We start from the raw sequence: 14,995 nt of genomic DNA on the forward strand, positions 1-14,995 counted from the left end.
TAAATATTTCTTAGTTATTTTTATTTATGTTAATTACTATCAATAATTTAAAATAAAAGAACAATAATATGGTATGTTTCTTTACGTAAATATAATATATGATTATGCAGTGACGTTATATATTTTAAATGATACAAAATAAAATGCATAACCCATTATTGTAAAAACTTTATTAAGATATGTAAATTAACATATAATGTTTTATAAAAGTGATATCTATTTAAAAGAAAAATTATTTATATTTTATTTAAAAGAAAAATTATTTACATTTCTTATAATAAATTCATGATTAAATAATTATATAAAACAAAAAAAACATCTATTAAATCATATTTTTGAAAAAAAACTTGTGTTCAATTTGAAAGTCAATGAAATAAGTTAATAATAAAAATATATATAAGCAATTAATAAAATAATAGGATATAATTATATTTTGATCCAGTTTCCGAGATCATCTTTTTGTTTGAATAATAAAATAATGGGTTCTGTCAAAAAGAACTTATCTTTTAAAAGTTTCTTTTAGTTAAAAAAAAAAAGAAATCGTGTATCATGATTCCCTATAATTGTTAAAGAAAGAAAAAAATTGTTTCTTTTGAAAGTTGGGGCCCTATAAATGTCCAATCTCTATCTTCTGCTCTCCTACTTGGTAATAACGCAAAGGCGGAGCTCTGACATGACATCTCGCTCCAACGAAGCTATTCCGGGTCACCCCATTGTCGTGCGTAACTCTATCTTTCTCTTTTATTCTCATGCTTCTTGTGACTTGGTGATAATGATTAGATTCGCTACAATGGCAGCTTGGTTGTGGTCAACTTTGTTTGGATTACTTAGTTACTGTACCGTCTTTCCCAGTTCCCGACCAAAAGATCCGATGCACGAGCTTCAAGGTCCATTACTATTTGCAATGATGCTCTTAATGCTTAGTTGACTTTATTAGAGCATCCGCAACGCGGCGTCTTAGGCGAATCCTTAGTGAAATCCTTAGGTTTAGAACAATATTATATGATTAAATATTTAACTGTAGCTAAGGATGAGTCCTTAGCTAAGGTCATTAAGGATCAAATCCTTAATGTGCTGGCACTCAACTACTGGCTCTCGATTGAAAGAACGATTTGATCAATCTCGATAGAAGAAGAAGATGGTACGTGGTGTTTGTCTTCTCAATCGATCCTTAAAATAACTGCTCTGTATTTTCATCGATTGATTTCTCTTCTGTGGTAAATTGGGGATATCGTGTTTTTTTTTTATTGGAACTGATCTCCAAAGCCCTAAGATTGATTTTTATTTTGTGATCAATTTGGATTAGTTTCGGAGATTTTGTGTTTTCGGTGGCTGAGATTTGGGTTTAGGGCTCGTTCACGAATCATTCAGAATGCTTATATCTTTAACTTGATTGTATTATCAATAGGTTCGCATATGGTTCACAGATAAATTTTTGAGGTTTTTGTATTGATCCCATCATTCTTTGTTATCGACATGTTGAAAAATTTACAGCCTTTTAGCTTGTTAACGATATTTTGTATCTGTTTCAGCTAAATCAGATCAATTGCTTACTGGTGGGTTTATTTTCATGTGTCGTTCCTGTGTGACTCTGCAACTTGCTTCTTCTCTGCATTGAATCGAACACCCTTGGCAATCATAGCAATTTGTTTACTTCTTTCTTACTAATCCCTAATGTCTCAAGGAGTAAACAAATTGTCATGGTTTTAGGATTCTATATCGTTTAATATCTTCCAATAATGATGCTACTAACTTGACACTGGTTTTTTATGAATATGTACACATACCTTGTGTGTTAATTAACAACTATGCTATTGCAATGTTTGATGGCTGCTTCTCTTTTTTTTTTTTTGGGGATGCAGGTTTTAGGACACTAAACAAACAAAATAGTGTCTGATGAGGAAGATTGTGTGTTTGCAGTTGCTTCTTTCAGCTTCTAAAGACAAGACAGTTCGGTTATGGAGAGTTGGTTCTGATTTGTGTCTTCATGTCTTTCATCATAACAACTACGGTAACTTTTGATACTTTCTTAACTCAGTTAAAGAGAATCCCATTCTCTGTGTGTTTGTATAGCAAAACAGAGCATCTCATTCTCTGTTTTATTACATGGTCATCATCAATAGTATGTTTTAGTATTCATCAGACTTCTAAATAAATGAATGGAATTGAACATTTTTTGTATGAAAAAAAATTTCCTAAGGACTCTATATTGAGTAACACCATTGTACATACATTTTAGTGTAAAATCCTTAAATATTCAAAAAGCAAAAAAAAAAAATATTTTATTACTAAGGATTCCAATGGTGGATAACACCATTGGAGATGCTCTTAGTTTCGAAAATTTTCGCTGACATTTTCTGAATAATTTACAGGTTCAAGGAGGTGGAAACACTGGGAATACTTTGACATGCGCTGCTCGTTTGGGTTTGGCTTCTAGGATCTTAGCTAAGAGCATCTCCAATGGTGTTATCCACCATTGGAATCCTTAGTAATAAAATATTTTTTTTTTTTGCTTTTTGAATATTTAAGGATTTTACACTAAAATGTATGTACAATGGTGTTACTCAATATAGAGTCCTTAGGAAATTTTTTTTTCATACAAAAAATGTTCAATTCCATTCATTTATTTAGAAGTCTGATGAATACTAAAACATACTATTGATGATGACCATGTAATAAAACAGAGAATGAGATGCTCTGTTTTGCTATACAAACACACAGAGAATGGGATTCTCTTTAACTGAGTTAAGAAAGTATCAAAAGTTACCGTAGTTGTTATGATGAAAGACATGAAGACACAAATCAGAACCAACTCTCCATAACCGAACTGTCTTGTCTTTAGAAGCTGAAAGAAGCAACTGCAAACACACAATTTTCCTCATCAGACACTATTTTGTTTGTTTAGTGTCCTAAAACCTGCATCCCCAAAAAAAAAAAAAGAGAAGCAGCCATCAAACATTGCAATAGCATAGTTGTTAATTAACACACAAGGTATGTGTACATATTCATAAAAAACCAGTGTCAAGTTAGTAGCATCATTATTGGAAGATATTAAACGATATAGAATCCTAAAACCATGACAATTTGTTTACTCCTTGAGACATTAGGGATTAGTAAGAAAGAAGTAAACAAATTGCTATGATTGCCAAGGGTGTTCGATTCAATGCAGAGAAGAAGCAAGTTGCAGAGTCACACAGGAACGACACATGAAAATAAACCCACCAGTAAGCAATTGATCTGATTTAGCTGAAACAGATACAAAATATCGTTAACAAGCTAAAAGGCTGTAAATTTTTCAACATGTCGATAACAAAGAATGATGGGATCAATACAAAAACCTCAAAAATTTATCTGTGAACCATATGCGAACCTATTGATAATACAATCAAGTTAAAGATATAAGCATTCTGAATGATTCGTGAACGAGCCCTAAACCCAAATCTCAGCCACCGAAAACACAAAATCTCCGAAACTAATCCAAATTGATCACAAAATAAAAATCAATCTTAGGGCTTTGGAGATCAGTTCCAATAAAAAAAAAACACGATATCCCCAATTTACCACAGAAGAGAAATCAATCGATGAAAATACAGAGCAGTTATTTTAAGGATCGATTGAGAAGACAAACACCACGTACCATCTTCTTCTTCTATCGAGATTGATCAAATCGTTCTTTCAATCGAGAGCCAGTAGTTGAGTGCCAGCACATTAAGGATTTGATCCTTAATGACCTTAGCTAAGGACTCATCCTTAGCTACAGTTAAATATTTAATCATATAATATTGTTCTAAACCTAAGGATTTCACTAAGGATTCGCCTAAGACGCCGCGTTGCGGATGCTCTAAGGTTAGTACAATTTTGACTTTGTTCTTTGATTTATTTCTTGTTGAAGCAAGTTTTATTATTTAAATAAGAGTATTGAAAGGCTGATCTGGAAGAAGATTAATGTATTAGTTTCCAAAGCATCTCCAACAATCATTTCCAATGTTAAGAGGAACCACGACTAAAATAAAAATTTAGAGGGATGTTATTGCTCCAATGGCAGATTTAACTTTAAAATAATTTGTATTTTAGACAACTCTAACCCCACTTCGTATTTTATTGGAAAATGAGGTGGAAAAGGTGTAGTGAACAAAAAAAAATCATTACTCCATATATAATATGGAATAAAGCCGGAGATGTTCTATGTCTAGCCATCAATATTATTAACAATCTATTATATTTGAATTTTATTAATTAAATAAAATATTATTTGAAATATATTAAAATAATATATATATATATATATATGTTAAAATGTAAATGTAAATACTAAAATATGATGTAAAGAAGTTAATGTAATATTTTAAATTAAAAATACTGAGAAAATAAAGTGTAAGTACTAAAAATATGATAAAATATATTAAACATGTGCTTCTCATATACAAATTATTTGGACCAAAATAAATCGTAAATAGTGTTTTAAAAGGTGAAAATGCACTTTCAAATGTGAAAATGCAATATTTAATCTCTTTTTTTTAGAGAAATTATCACTAATACCATTTTCAAGATACACTATTTCACATATACCTTAACCAATTTTACCTTACAAATTTAAACATAAAAAAGACTACTATGCCCTTCCATAATTAAACAACAAACATATCTTCTCATCTATCTCGGCGGTGGCTCTCCTCTCCTCGGCGTCGTCTCAGTTTGTGGATGTCGAAGATGGATTCTCTACGACGACCACCACCCGAAACCCTAGCTCCGTTCCAACTCGTCCTGGCATCAACAAGAGCCGCGCCGATTCGATCTCCACCGGCTGCTCCTTCGAACGAGGACTCGAGAAACGCGAACTGGAGAACCAATTGTTTCCCGACGCTCTTGCACTAGCAAACGTGAGGACTGATTCTAGAGAGAGAAGAGATGGGCCTCGCAAGTCGATGTTGATTCGCCTAGAAAGCGTCCCTCCTACACTATGAACTTCTGCAATTCGCGGAATCAAGGTGGACTCCGATACGGTGGTGTAACGCGACGGTGTAGAAAAAGCTTACCCCCAGTGGTTCGCTTGTCAGCTCTCGACTAAAATTCCAGCGATTCACCGACGGAAACTACTCTTAGCTTTGGCTATGCTGTTTGTTGTATGTGTTTTATCGGAAGAGTTATTAGACAACCCATGAATCGAATCTTGTCATTTTACACAGCTGTGGAAGAAGATGCATCATTTGGGCAAGAAGATAAATCAAGTCCCATCTATGAGTTCTTGTGTAACAACCTGTCCTGCGAAACCACCCGTCCGTAGACCCAAGCTCACAGCGCTGCAGCGCACCGACCCCAACCCCTCCATTATGAGTTCTCACTAACTCCATAATTAGGTTGTTGGTGAGGTTCGAACCCCCGACCTCACCCTTTAACAGCATTCCCACAGAACAAGCTGTCACCAATTGAACTGCAGATCAATTGGTGACAGCCTGTCCTGTGGGAATGCTGTTAAAGGGTGAGGACCTGGGTTCGAGTCTCACCAACAACCTAATTATGGAGATAGTGAGATCTCATAATGGAGGGGTTGGGGTCGGTGCGCTGCAGCGCTGTGAGCCTGGGGTCCATGGGCAGGTGGTTCCACGGGACGGGTTGTCACAATAAAAAGTCGACTTTTATGTAACAACCCGTCCTGCGAAACCACCCGTCCGTAGACCCAAGCTCACAACGCTGCAGCGCACCGACCCCAACCCCTCCATTATGAGTTCTCACTAACTCCATAATTAGGTTGTTGGTGAGGTTCGAACCCCCGACCTCACCCTTTAACAGCATTCCCACAGAACAAGCTGTCACCAATTGACCTGCAGTTCAATTGGTGACAGCTTGTTCTGTGGGAATGCTGTTAAAGGGTGAGGTCGGGGGTTCGAACCTCACCAACAACCTAATTATGGAGTTAGTGAGAACTCATAATGGAGGGGTTGGGGTCGGTGCGCTGCAGCGCTGTGAGCTTGGGTCTACGGACGGGTGGTTTCGCAGGACGGGTTGTTACATCTTGTATCCAGGTAAAGAGGAGCTCCCTGATGACAAAGAGATGACTATATTCGATCATCTTGAGGAGCTCAGGGAGAGAATATTCGTCTCTGTTTTGGCTGTGGGAGCTGCAGTCACCGGATGCTTCACCTTCTCCAAATATCTAATAGTGTTTCTTGAAGCTCCTGTCAAAAATCAGGGTGTACGGTTTCTCCAGCTAGCTTCTTGAATCTCTGTGGTCTATCGACCAGTACTTTGAGTTTTTGCTAGTTCTTATGTTCAGCACCGGTTTGTCTTTCCAGGTACGCGGCAGTGAGAGTTTACATCTTCTTGGTTTGTTCACCCGGAATTTGACTTTTTGTTGGTTTAACAGGTTCCAGTAACTCAGTTACTCCTGGGACAAGTAGGGGTGGTGTCTGGAGATCAAATGCTTTCAATATGGAGATATGTGGTGGTGGGTGCGGTGGTTGTAGCAGCTGTGGTCACGCTCTCGACAGACCCAGTCACTCAAATGCTCCTAGCAACGCCGCTTCTGGGGCTATACTTGGGTGGTGCGTGGATGGTCAAGCTCACAGGTCGTTGAGGAACTTGGTTTGGCTGTTCAAAGACGAAATAAATTCATGTATCTTTTGTAGAGTATACGACTTTTGTAGAGACCACATTTTGGTTGCCTAAAGTGTTCATTTGAATCTTCATCTTTGAATGTACACCAGAAAAGTGCAGAGAGGTTAAGGGGATTCTCGAGAATCCTGAAATCTGCACTTCAGAACAGAGGGAATGATAAGTGTAAGTACACATTACAGCAACACAATTACGGTTATAATTATTTTTATAAACTCTTATAAATTATTTACATACCCTTATAAACCCTTACAAAGTATTATACAAACCATTATAAATTGTTTTATAAGTCTTTTTAAATGGTTATTGACCCTTTTACTTGATTTCTAAACCTATATAACTCTAATAATAGAATGGAGAAACTCTCCTGAAAATTGAATGTTACTCTTACAAACTGGTTATATATTCTTATAAATAATATAGAGACCTTATAATTGGTTTATACACCTATATAAACCCTTATTAATAGTATCCCCTTATAAATTATTTATAAACTTCCATAACTTTCTTATAAACATTTATAAACATTTTATAGATTTAATAACTTGTTTTATATGCGTTTGTAAATGATTTATAGACTTTTATAAATAATTTTACAGAGCCTTATAAATTGTCTTATAATCCTTTCTAATGATGTATAAACTTTATGAATTATTTTTATAAACCCTTATAAATTATTTACATACCCTTATAAACCCTGATAAATTACTATACAAACCATTATAAATTGTTTTATAAGGGTTTCTAAATGGTTGTAGACTCTTTTAGCTGATTTATAAACATATACAACTCTTGTAATATCCCTTATAAATTGAATATAAGCTTTTTTCTAAATGGTTGTGGACTCTGTAAACCAAACTGGTTGCTCTGTATCCATATGGACCGTAAACGACGTCTGTTGCCTCACGACCGTAAATTGAATATAAGCTTTCATAACGTTTTTATAAACTCTTATTAATAGTATACATACCTTTTACAAATTATTTATAAACTTTTATAACTTTGTTATAAACATTTATACATGGTTCATAAATTTTATAACTTGTTTTTAATCCTTTATGGTTTATAGACTCTTACAAATAATTTTACATGCCCTTATAAATTGTTTTATAATCCTTTATAATGATGTATGAACTTTATAAATTGTTTTATAAAGCAGAAAATCAAAACATAGTTCTTTTAAATCAAAGCAGTTCAATGGTTTTGTATACCCTTATAAGTTTTTTCAAACTTTTACAAAACTCGTAAAATAATTATAAACTTTTTATAAATTGATTTATAAATTCTTATAAATTAATTTATAAACCTTTATAATTTTTTTTTGAATTGAATAAATCTTTATAATCGATTTACCAGCTCTTATAAACGATTTATAAACTTTAATAAAGGATTTATAAATCAATTTATAAACAATTTATAAATATTTATAAATTACACATATATTCATGATGCTTTTGATTTTCTAAATAATTAAATAGTTTAGAAATACTTATGAATTGTTTTATAAACCCTTATAACAATCTTATATAAACTTTTAAAATATATTTATTAGCTCTGATAGATAAATTTAAGAATAATATTATTATATAAATGATTTTTAAATCCTTATAAATAATTTATTATCCTTTATAAATGATTTAGTCAACCCTTATATATAAGAGGTATAAACTTATTTATAAGTGCTAATAAATTATTTATAGATATTTAGAATTAATTGGTTTTAAGCTAATAATGGGTGAATCCATTTATAACTAATTGGTTTTAAGCTGGAAATTCATCTAACTAATTTATAAAATTATTTATAAGGTTTGTAAACTGATTTATACTGGTTTATAAGTTGATCTATTAAGGTGTTATAAACGTATTTATTAAGGTTTCTAAGTTAATGTATAAAAACCTTATCAAATGATTCATAGAGTTTATAACTTATTTTTTTTTCTTTTTTTGACGAAGTTTATAACTTAATTTATAGACGGATGTATAAAGGTTTATAAACTAATTCAAGGGGTTAGAAGTTGATTTATTAGTGCCTATTTATTCACTGCAAACTAACATAAGGGTTTAGAAGTTGCTTTATTAATGCCTATAAAGCCTTATAAAAGATTGAGAATTGTTATAAATGATTTTACTATTTATAAATGATTTATAAACCATTATAAATGATTTAGAAACCATTATAAATAAATTGGTTTAAGGAAAAAACCACCATTGCTGCAGTCTTTATTCCTCCATCTGAAGCATCAACATATCCACCTCCATGACTGTTAGGCATACTTCCAGGCCGCCCACCAACTGCACCGTAACCAGATGGAGCCCCATAAGAAACATCATTTCCACCATAGCCATAACCTTGACTACTGCCATAACCTGCAGACGCACCACGTCCTTGACCCATCACTGCTGACCTGGGACCAGAACCACCCCACGGAGCAGCAGCAGCATTTCCATATCCCACATTACCATAACCGATGGAGCTTGTCCTCCCCATGAATTTCTTGGACCACTTCCCCATGACTTATTGACTATACTTCAAATCAAATCAACTGTCTAGAGAAAAAACCTTTAACAGACCAAGCTAGAACATGACTAATCAAATCAATAGCATCGTATATCAACATAAATCTGAAAAAGGAATAAACTTTCTTTCAAAATCATGAATCTGGTAGAAGAAACTATTCCAAAATTATCCAACATGCTAAAACTAACTGGAAAAAGCAAAGATTTACAGTGAGTGATAAAAAGAAATATATACCCATTCGTGTGGATTAACGAACACAACAACAAAAATTCTAAACTCTAAGGAATCTATATATATATATATATATATATATATATATATATATATATATATATATATATATATAAACTATTAAACAAGGAAGGCCCCTAAAACGTGTGTATGATTGAAAAAACTGAAACTCATCGTCAATGGAAGGAAACATGTGTGTGTGATTGAAAATCTGATGGCTGAAAACAATGGTAATCAAAAAGTTTCTCTCCATCTTCTCCATCACTTTCCTGATCACATATCCATTAAGAAATTAGAAACAACACATCGAAAGATCAATGAAGACGACAACAGCGAGGCTCAATAAAGACGACGACGATTCTCCATAACCTCTTGTCGCTGCCGTGTGAGAAGACAATTTGTTGCTTTGTTCTCGTCACCATCTCTTGTCACCTCCGTAAGAGAGAGAAGACGTTTTGTTCCTCGCCAAATTATTTTACAAAGAAGACGACGGTGACCGAGAAAAATAGATAAGGGTCAGTTTAGTAATTCATCCATTAATGATTGTGGTATTATTGAAATATCCTTCCATTAAAGGTAAAGATGAATAGTGGTACCAAAAGAAGTGTAGTTATAAAATTTCCCCTTTTTTTATTAATGCAGTATTTATCTCTTAAAATTTTAAGCTATGAAGATATGTGGAAATGGAAAAACCCTCAAATTTAAAGAGATAATCGTTTGTTGGAAGTGTTTCTATTAAAGTTTCTCAGCACAAATTATACTAATAATAAAATTTGTGAGAAGGAATACAAAATTATATTAATATTTTATCACTGGATATTTAAAATTTTAAGAGACCTGAACCCAAAAATATCATTAACTTGTGTTCATATTTTAATAATTAAAAAGTAGTATAATTTTGTATTGAATTTTTTTTTTAAAAAGATTACCAATGCAAATATTATGAAAATTAGAACTTGAAGAAAAACAACTTTGTTAATGTAATTTGGAGATTTATGCTCTTCCCTTTCCAATATTGTTCACCAAAACAAGTAAATGTAAATACTCTATACATTAATAATGTAAAAAATAATTTTAGCAAAAAATTACAAAAAATGATATTATTAATTTACAGTAAGATTTCTTTTAAAAATTTATTTTATTAAAAAAATATCTTAGTTCATGATATTATATATTTATTAAATTTTGTGGATTTAAATTTCATTCTTTAAAATTATATTCTAATATATCTTGAATACATATGGCAGTATATAAATACATTTTAGATGTTAAGCGACAAAATAACAGCAACTTTTTAATGTATTTTGAAGAAAACAAATATACAATGCAATTTTTATATTTATATAGATTTGTATATGATAATTATGTATTTATAATTTTAATGAATCATATATTTAGCTATTTTTAAAAGTATATATATATGTTATTATTATATCAAATTGTCATATTTTACATGGGTCTAATTTGAAACTGAAATAATTTATAATTTATCATATTTATTAAGTTATTCTGTATTAATTTATATAGCTATAGTATTATATAAACATTAAAGTTCATCACAATAAAACTGGAAATATGGTTTTAGGCTGCTGATGATTCTCAAGGGAGATGGATGCTAGAGGAACTAGAATCTAGCGGCGTTGATACTTCCTTTTGTGTGGTAACACCATTAAAGTTTGTCAACTGATACAACATACATATATACTGTATATCAGGCAACATAGATAAAACAACAATCCTTTCTTTTTCTTTTCCATTTCAGACAGCTAAAGATGGAGTTTCACATTTTAATTACGTCATTGTAGATAACCAAACGTGGGTAAACAGTCTTTTTGTGTCATGCTGTGTCTATGTGCTCTTATTAATATAAAGTTTCTGTTTTTCTAATCATACAAGTATAGTATGTCCAAAGAAGCGCGTTAGGTAAACTAATCATGCGTTTGATACTGTTGTTATAACATAACATGTAGGAATACTCGCACGTGTATTTTCACACCAGGATATCCTCCTTTGCTCCCAGATGACCTTACTGAGTCCCTCCTTTTAGATGTGCTTGATGGAGTAAGAGTTCTACATGTAACTGGAAGGTCTCGTGAAACCGAATTGCTTCTTGCACAAAAGGTGAAATACATGCTAGCTCTCCACTCATTTAGGAATATAGTAATTACGGATAATTGTTTCTAAGAAGATTTGTAATTCTTATGCAGGCACATAGCAAGAACGTATCCATCTTAATCAATGCAGAGAAAAGAAGGGAGGGACTAGATAAGCTCCTTGACTTAGCTGATTATGCCATTTGCTCTACTCACTTCCCTCAGGTTAGAGAGTTCTCAGGACATTTTTGTAAAACTATCATGTGTGGCTAGTTCAAAGGGAAAAAAACCCAAAATGAAACCTTAAGCTCACAAGATGGAGTTATACTTGAAAAAAAAACTAATATTAGATTGTGTGGTTTCGGACTAAAAGATTATGAGATTCAGTCTAGAACCTAGGGATGATTCTTTTTCTTTTGAAAACGGTATACAACTTTGTTAGATTTGTGAGATCTGGTTGTATTATACTGAATGTTGGTACTTGGTACCATACATATGTTACGGTATTTATACAGAGGGTAGAAAGTGTCTTTATGACATTTATAACTTATGAGAGCTGAAAAGAACGTTGCAATATGTCATTTACTCCATATGACATTTTAAACTCTTGCAAGTTATTAGTTTATATAATGAGCTGAAAACTTGGTATATATGTATATGTTTTTGCATTTCTTGCAAGTTATTAGTTTATATAGTGAGCTGACGACTTGGTAAATATGTATATGTTCTTGCATTTTAATCCTAAAAGATGGACTTGTTTAATATTGAGGAAAACAGGATTGGACTGAGTCACCAACATCCCCTAGTGCGCTTCTCTCTATGCTCATTAGATTACCGAAGCTAAAATTTGTGATCGTGACTTTGGGGGAACAAGGTTGTGTGATGCTCGAGAGATGTCCCAATGGTGAGTTCTTGTCGATTTCCTTATTTGCAAACTTACACGAATACTTCTTGTGTTTGCCATTTAAAAAAGTAAAATTAACTATAACATTTCTTTCTTTTCCAAATAACTATAGAGGTTCCAGAATCAGAAGAAGAAACAGACATCGATGAACTACATGAGTCTCTTAAGCAAAGCACAGACTTTACAAGTGTTTTACCGGTCTGCAATTCATCGGTAAATAACGACTTGAGATGCATTTTTGTCGCAAGTTTCACTTATATCTTTTGTATATTTCCTTTTCAGAAAGAAAAATATTTATATTTCTCTTACCATTTTCAGATGGTTACTAGACTGAAAGGAAATGTTATAGGGAGATTGTGTATCGCAACAGCTGAGAAAATACCTTCATCGGAACTTATGGACACAACAGGTGCAGGAGATGCGTTCACGGGAGGTTTGCTCTATGGTAATAACAAACTAAGTGTTAATGCATTAAACCGAACCTAACCGAGTTCTATCTTCAGTCTTGTTCTTCCTTACATTTTTGGTCGGTCGTTAAACAATTTTGTTCTTCAATTATTCTCATAGGTTTATGCACAGACATGGATCTAGAAGAAACGTTGACATTTGCATCTCGAGTCGTAAGTTTGGTTCTTCTGTGTTTTGTCTTGATGCGATTTTTAAAACACTAGCCTATCGCGTTTCTTTTGAAGTTTAAGTTGGCATACAATTATAGAAGATGTCTGGTTTGTCATGACGCGAATTTACGTATTTTTGTCTGAATTGTGAAGTATGTTTGTGTTTTGCAGGCAGCTTGTTGCTGCAGAGGTTTAGGGGCCCGAACAACTCTTCCATTCCGTACTGATCCAAATCTTGCAGCTTTCTTGGGGGCATGACCGTAATTTGATTGTCCTTGACGGATCAACACTCAAGGTCAAGTTCTTAAAATGGGTCTGTATATATTTGAATTTTATAAAATAAGAAATAAAATAATTGATTTGGAAAATAAATATAAACTATTGTTTTAACGAGTTATAAATCATATTCTCGTTTGTGACATCGTCGTTCTTTACGTGTGTATCATGTGAACAAGCAAAAATAAACAAAGTATTTTGTATTAAACTATTATTTGGGATGTTTGTTTGTGCGGTGGCTTTGCACTAATCGAAAACTATTGTTTTCACATAGAAAAGGCGGTGAGCAAAATAGTAAATATTTGTCTGTTGGTAGATTGAAAACGCCTCGTTTGCAGATGATATAAGTCTGTGCCTAGCATCATCGTTCTTTGCATGTCCTGAACTTTTTTTTTGTCAGCGTGTTGCCTAAACTTTTTTTTTGTCAACGTGTTACCTAAACTATTTTTCTTTTTTTATAATTTTTTTCTTTTATTTTATTTTGTATTAGTTTCTTTACAAATATATCATTTCTTTAAAATTTACTCAAACAATTATTTTTATTCAGATTGCTTCTAACAATTAGACTAAAATAAAACATTTTAATCACTTTGTCAAGAAATATTTTCTCTTTTGCCTTGGTTTTTTGTTACCTAAACGATTTCTCCCTTTTAACTTTTTTTTTTATTATTTCAAATTTTAAACACTTTTAATCACTTTGTCACAAAATATTTTTCCTTTTACCTTTGATTATGTGTTACCTAAACTATTTTTTTCTTTTTATAATTTATTTTATTTTATTTATTATTAGTTTCTTCAGAAATATAAATTTATTTAAAATTTACTCAAATAATTATTTTAAATTAAGTTTGTTTTTAGAAATTTGACTATAGTAAAAAAACTAAATTTTAACACTCAAGAAAAGTCAAAGATGGAAATGCCAGAAATCATCCATCCATATCATATGCACTATCGATCGACCATCAGTATTTTGTGCTGGATATTAATTTCTCACCCAATCGACTCGTTTCATATGCTAAATCTGCCTGGCAATGGTTCGCAATCTCAGTTTCAAGATTGGAAATCGACATAACTATCCATTATTAACTTAATTAAAAAGGATAGCTTATCTAGTTAGATTTACCGAAGGTAATTCAATCGCTGAACATTGATAATAGCTTTCGAGAAGAGATCCTACTCTCAAGATAGTTCAAACTTCTCCGATTAGTAATGCTCTCACCCTGGGGACACATCTTACCTTTGTCAGCAAAACTGTAGAACCGTCTTCATTTCTCAGTCTTACACTTATTATTCCCTTCACTGTTGACATTGTGTCATTTACCATCTTTATTTGTCCACTATCAGCATCTGATAAACTCACAAGTCATTCCTTTCTTCTGAAAGAACAACCTGTGACAAGTATCCAAACTTTCCTCTGTTAGGAATCCTTTAAGTGAGGCATTCTTGATGCTTAAAGAGCCTCTAGTGACCGCGCCTATGGTCCAACCACCGGATTGGAATTTACCATTAGAGGTCATGTGCGATGCAAATGACTACGCATTTGGAGCCGTTTTAGGGCAAAGGAAGGACATGAAGTTGAGCTCCATCTACTATGGTAGTAGAACTTTGGACGACGCGCAAGTTAATTATGTCAAATATAATATTTGTAATAAATTAAATATTTAACATTATAAGTCATTTATTGATTTTATTTGATTCATTAGAATAATATATAACTTTAATATAATTTTCTAAAGATTAGTGT

At 32.5% G+C, this 14,995-nt stretch overlaps 3 protein-coding genes across 3 annotated transcripts; all 3 read left to right on the forward strand.

Annotated features, from left to right (window-relative positions):
• Window positions 1-575: 575 nt before the first annotated feature.
• On the forward strand, window positions 576-2,875 carry LOC130511997 (uncharacterized). The gene is made up of 3 exons (XM_057010030.1): window positions 576-718; window positions 798-887; window positions 2,373-2,875. The coding sequence occupies exons 1-3, from the start codon at window positions 614-616 to the stop codon at window positions 2,487-2,489; spliced, it is 312 nt and encodes a 103-aa protein (XP_056866010.1). The 5' UTR covers window positions 576-613; the 3' UTR covers window positions 2,490-2,875.
• A 2,989-nt stretch (window positions 2,876-5,864) lies between these two features.
• Window positions 5,865-6,755, forward strand: LOC108832525 (sec-independent protein translocase protein TATC, chloroplastic-like). The gene is given in 3 exon segments (XM_057010031.1): window positions 5,865-6,218; window positions 6,220-6,293; window positions 6,365-6,755. Coding segments are annotated over 3 exon segments (594 nt in total). The 5' UTR covers window positions 5,865-5,908; the 3' UTR covers window positions 6,575-6,755.
• A 4,175-nt stretch (window positions 6,756-10,930) lies between these two features.
• Window positions 10,931-13,465, forward strand: LOC108852027 (uncharacterized). The gene is made up of 9 exons (XM_018625514.2): window positions 10,931-11,021; window positions 11,124-11,176; window positions 11,332-11,482; window positions 11,569-11,679; window positions 12,232-12,358; window positions 12,471-12,571; window positions 12,677-12,803; window positions 12,926-12,978; window positions 13,147-13,465. The coding sequence occupies exons 1-9, from the start codon at window positions 10,974-10,976 to the stop codon at window positions 13,231-13,233; spliced, it is 858 nt and encodes a 285-aa protein (XP_018481016.2). The 5' UTR covers window positions 10,931-10,973; the 3' UTR covers window positions 13,234-13,465.
• Window positions 13,466-14,995: the final 1,530 nt, after the last annotated feature.

The sequence above is a fragment of the Raphanus sativus genome, chromosome 4 (assembly GCF_000801105.2).
Source record: "Raphanus sativus cultivar WK10039 chromosome 4, ASM80110v3, whole genome shotgun sequence".
NCBI lineage: Eukaryota > Viridiplantae > Streptophyta > Magnoliopsida > Brassicales > Brassicaceae > Raphanus > Raphanus sativus.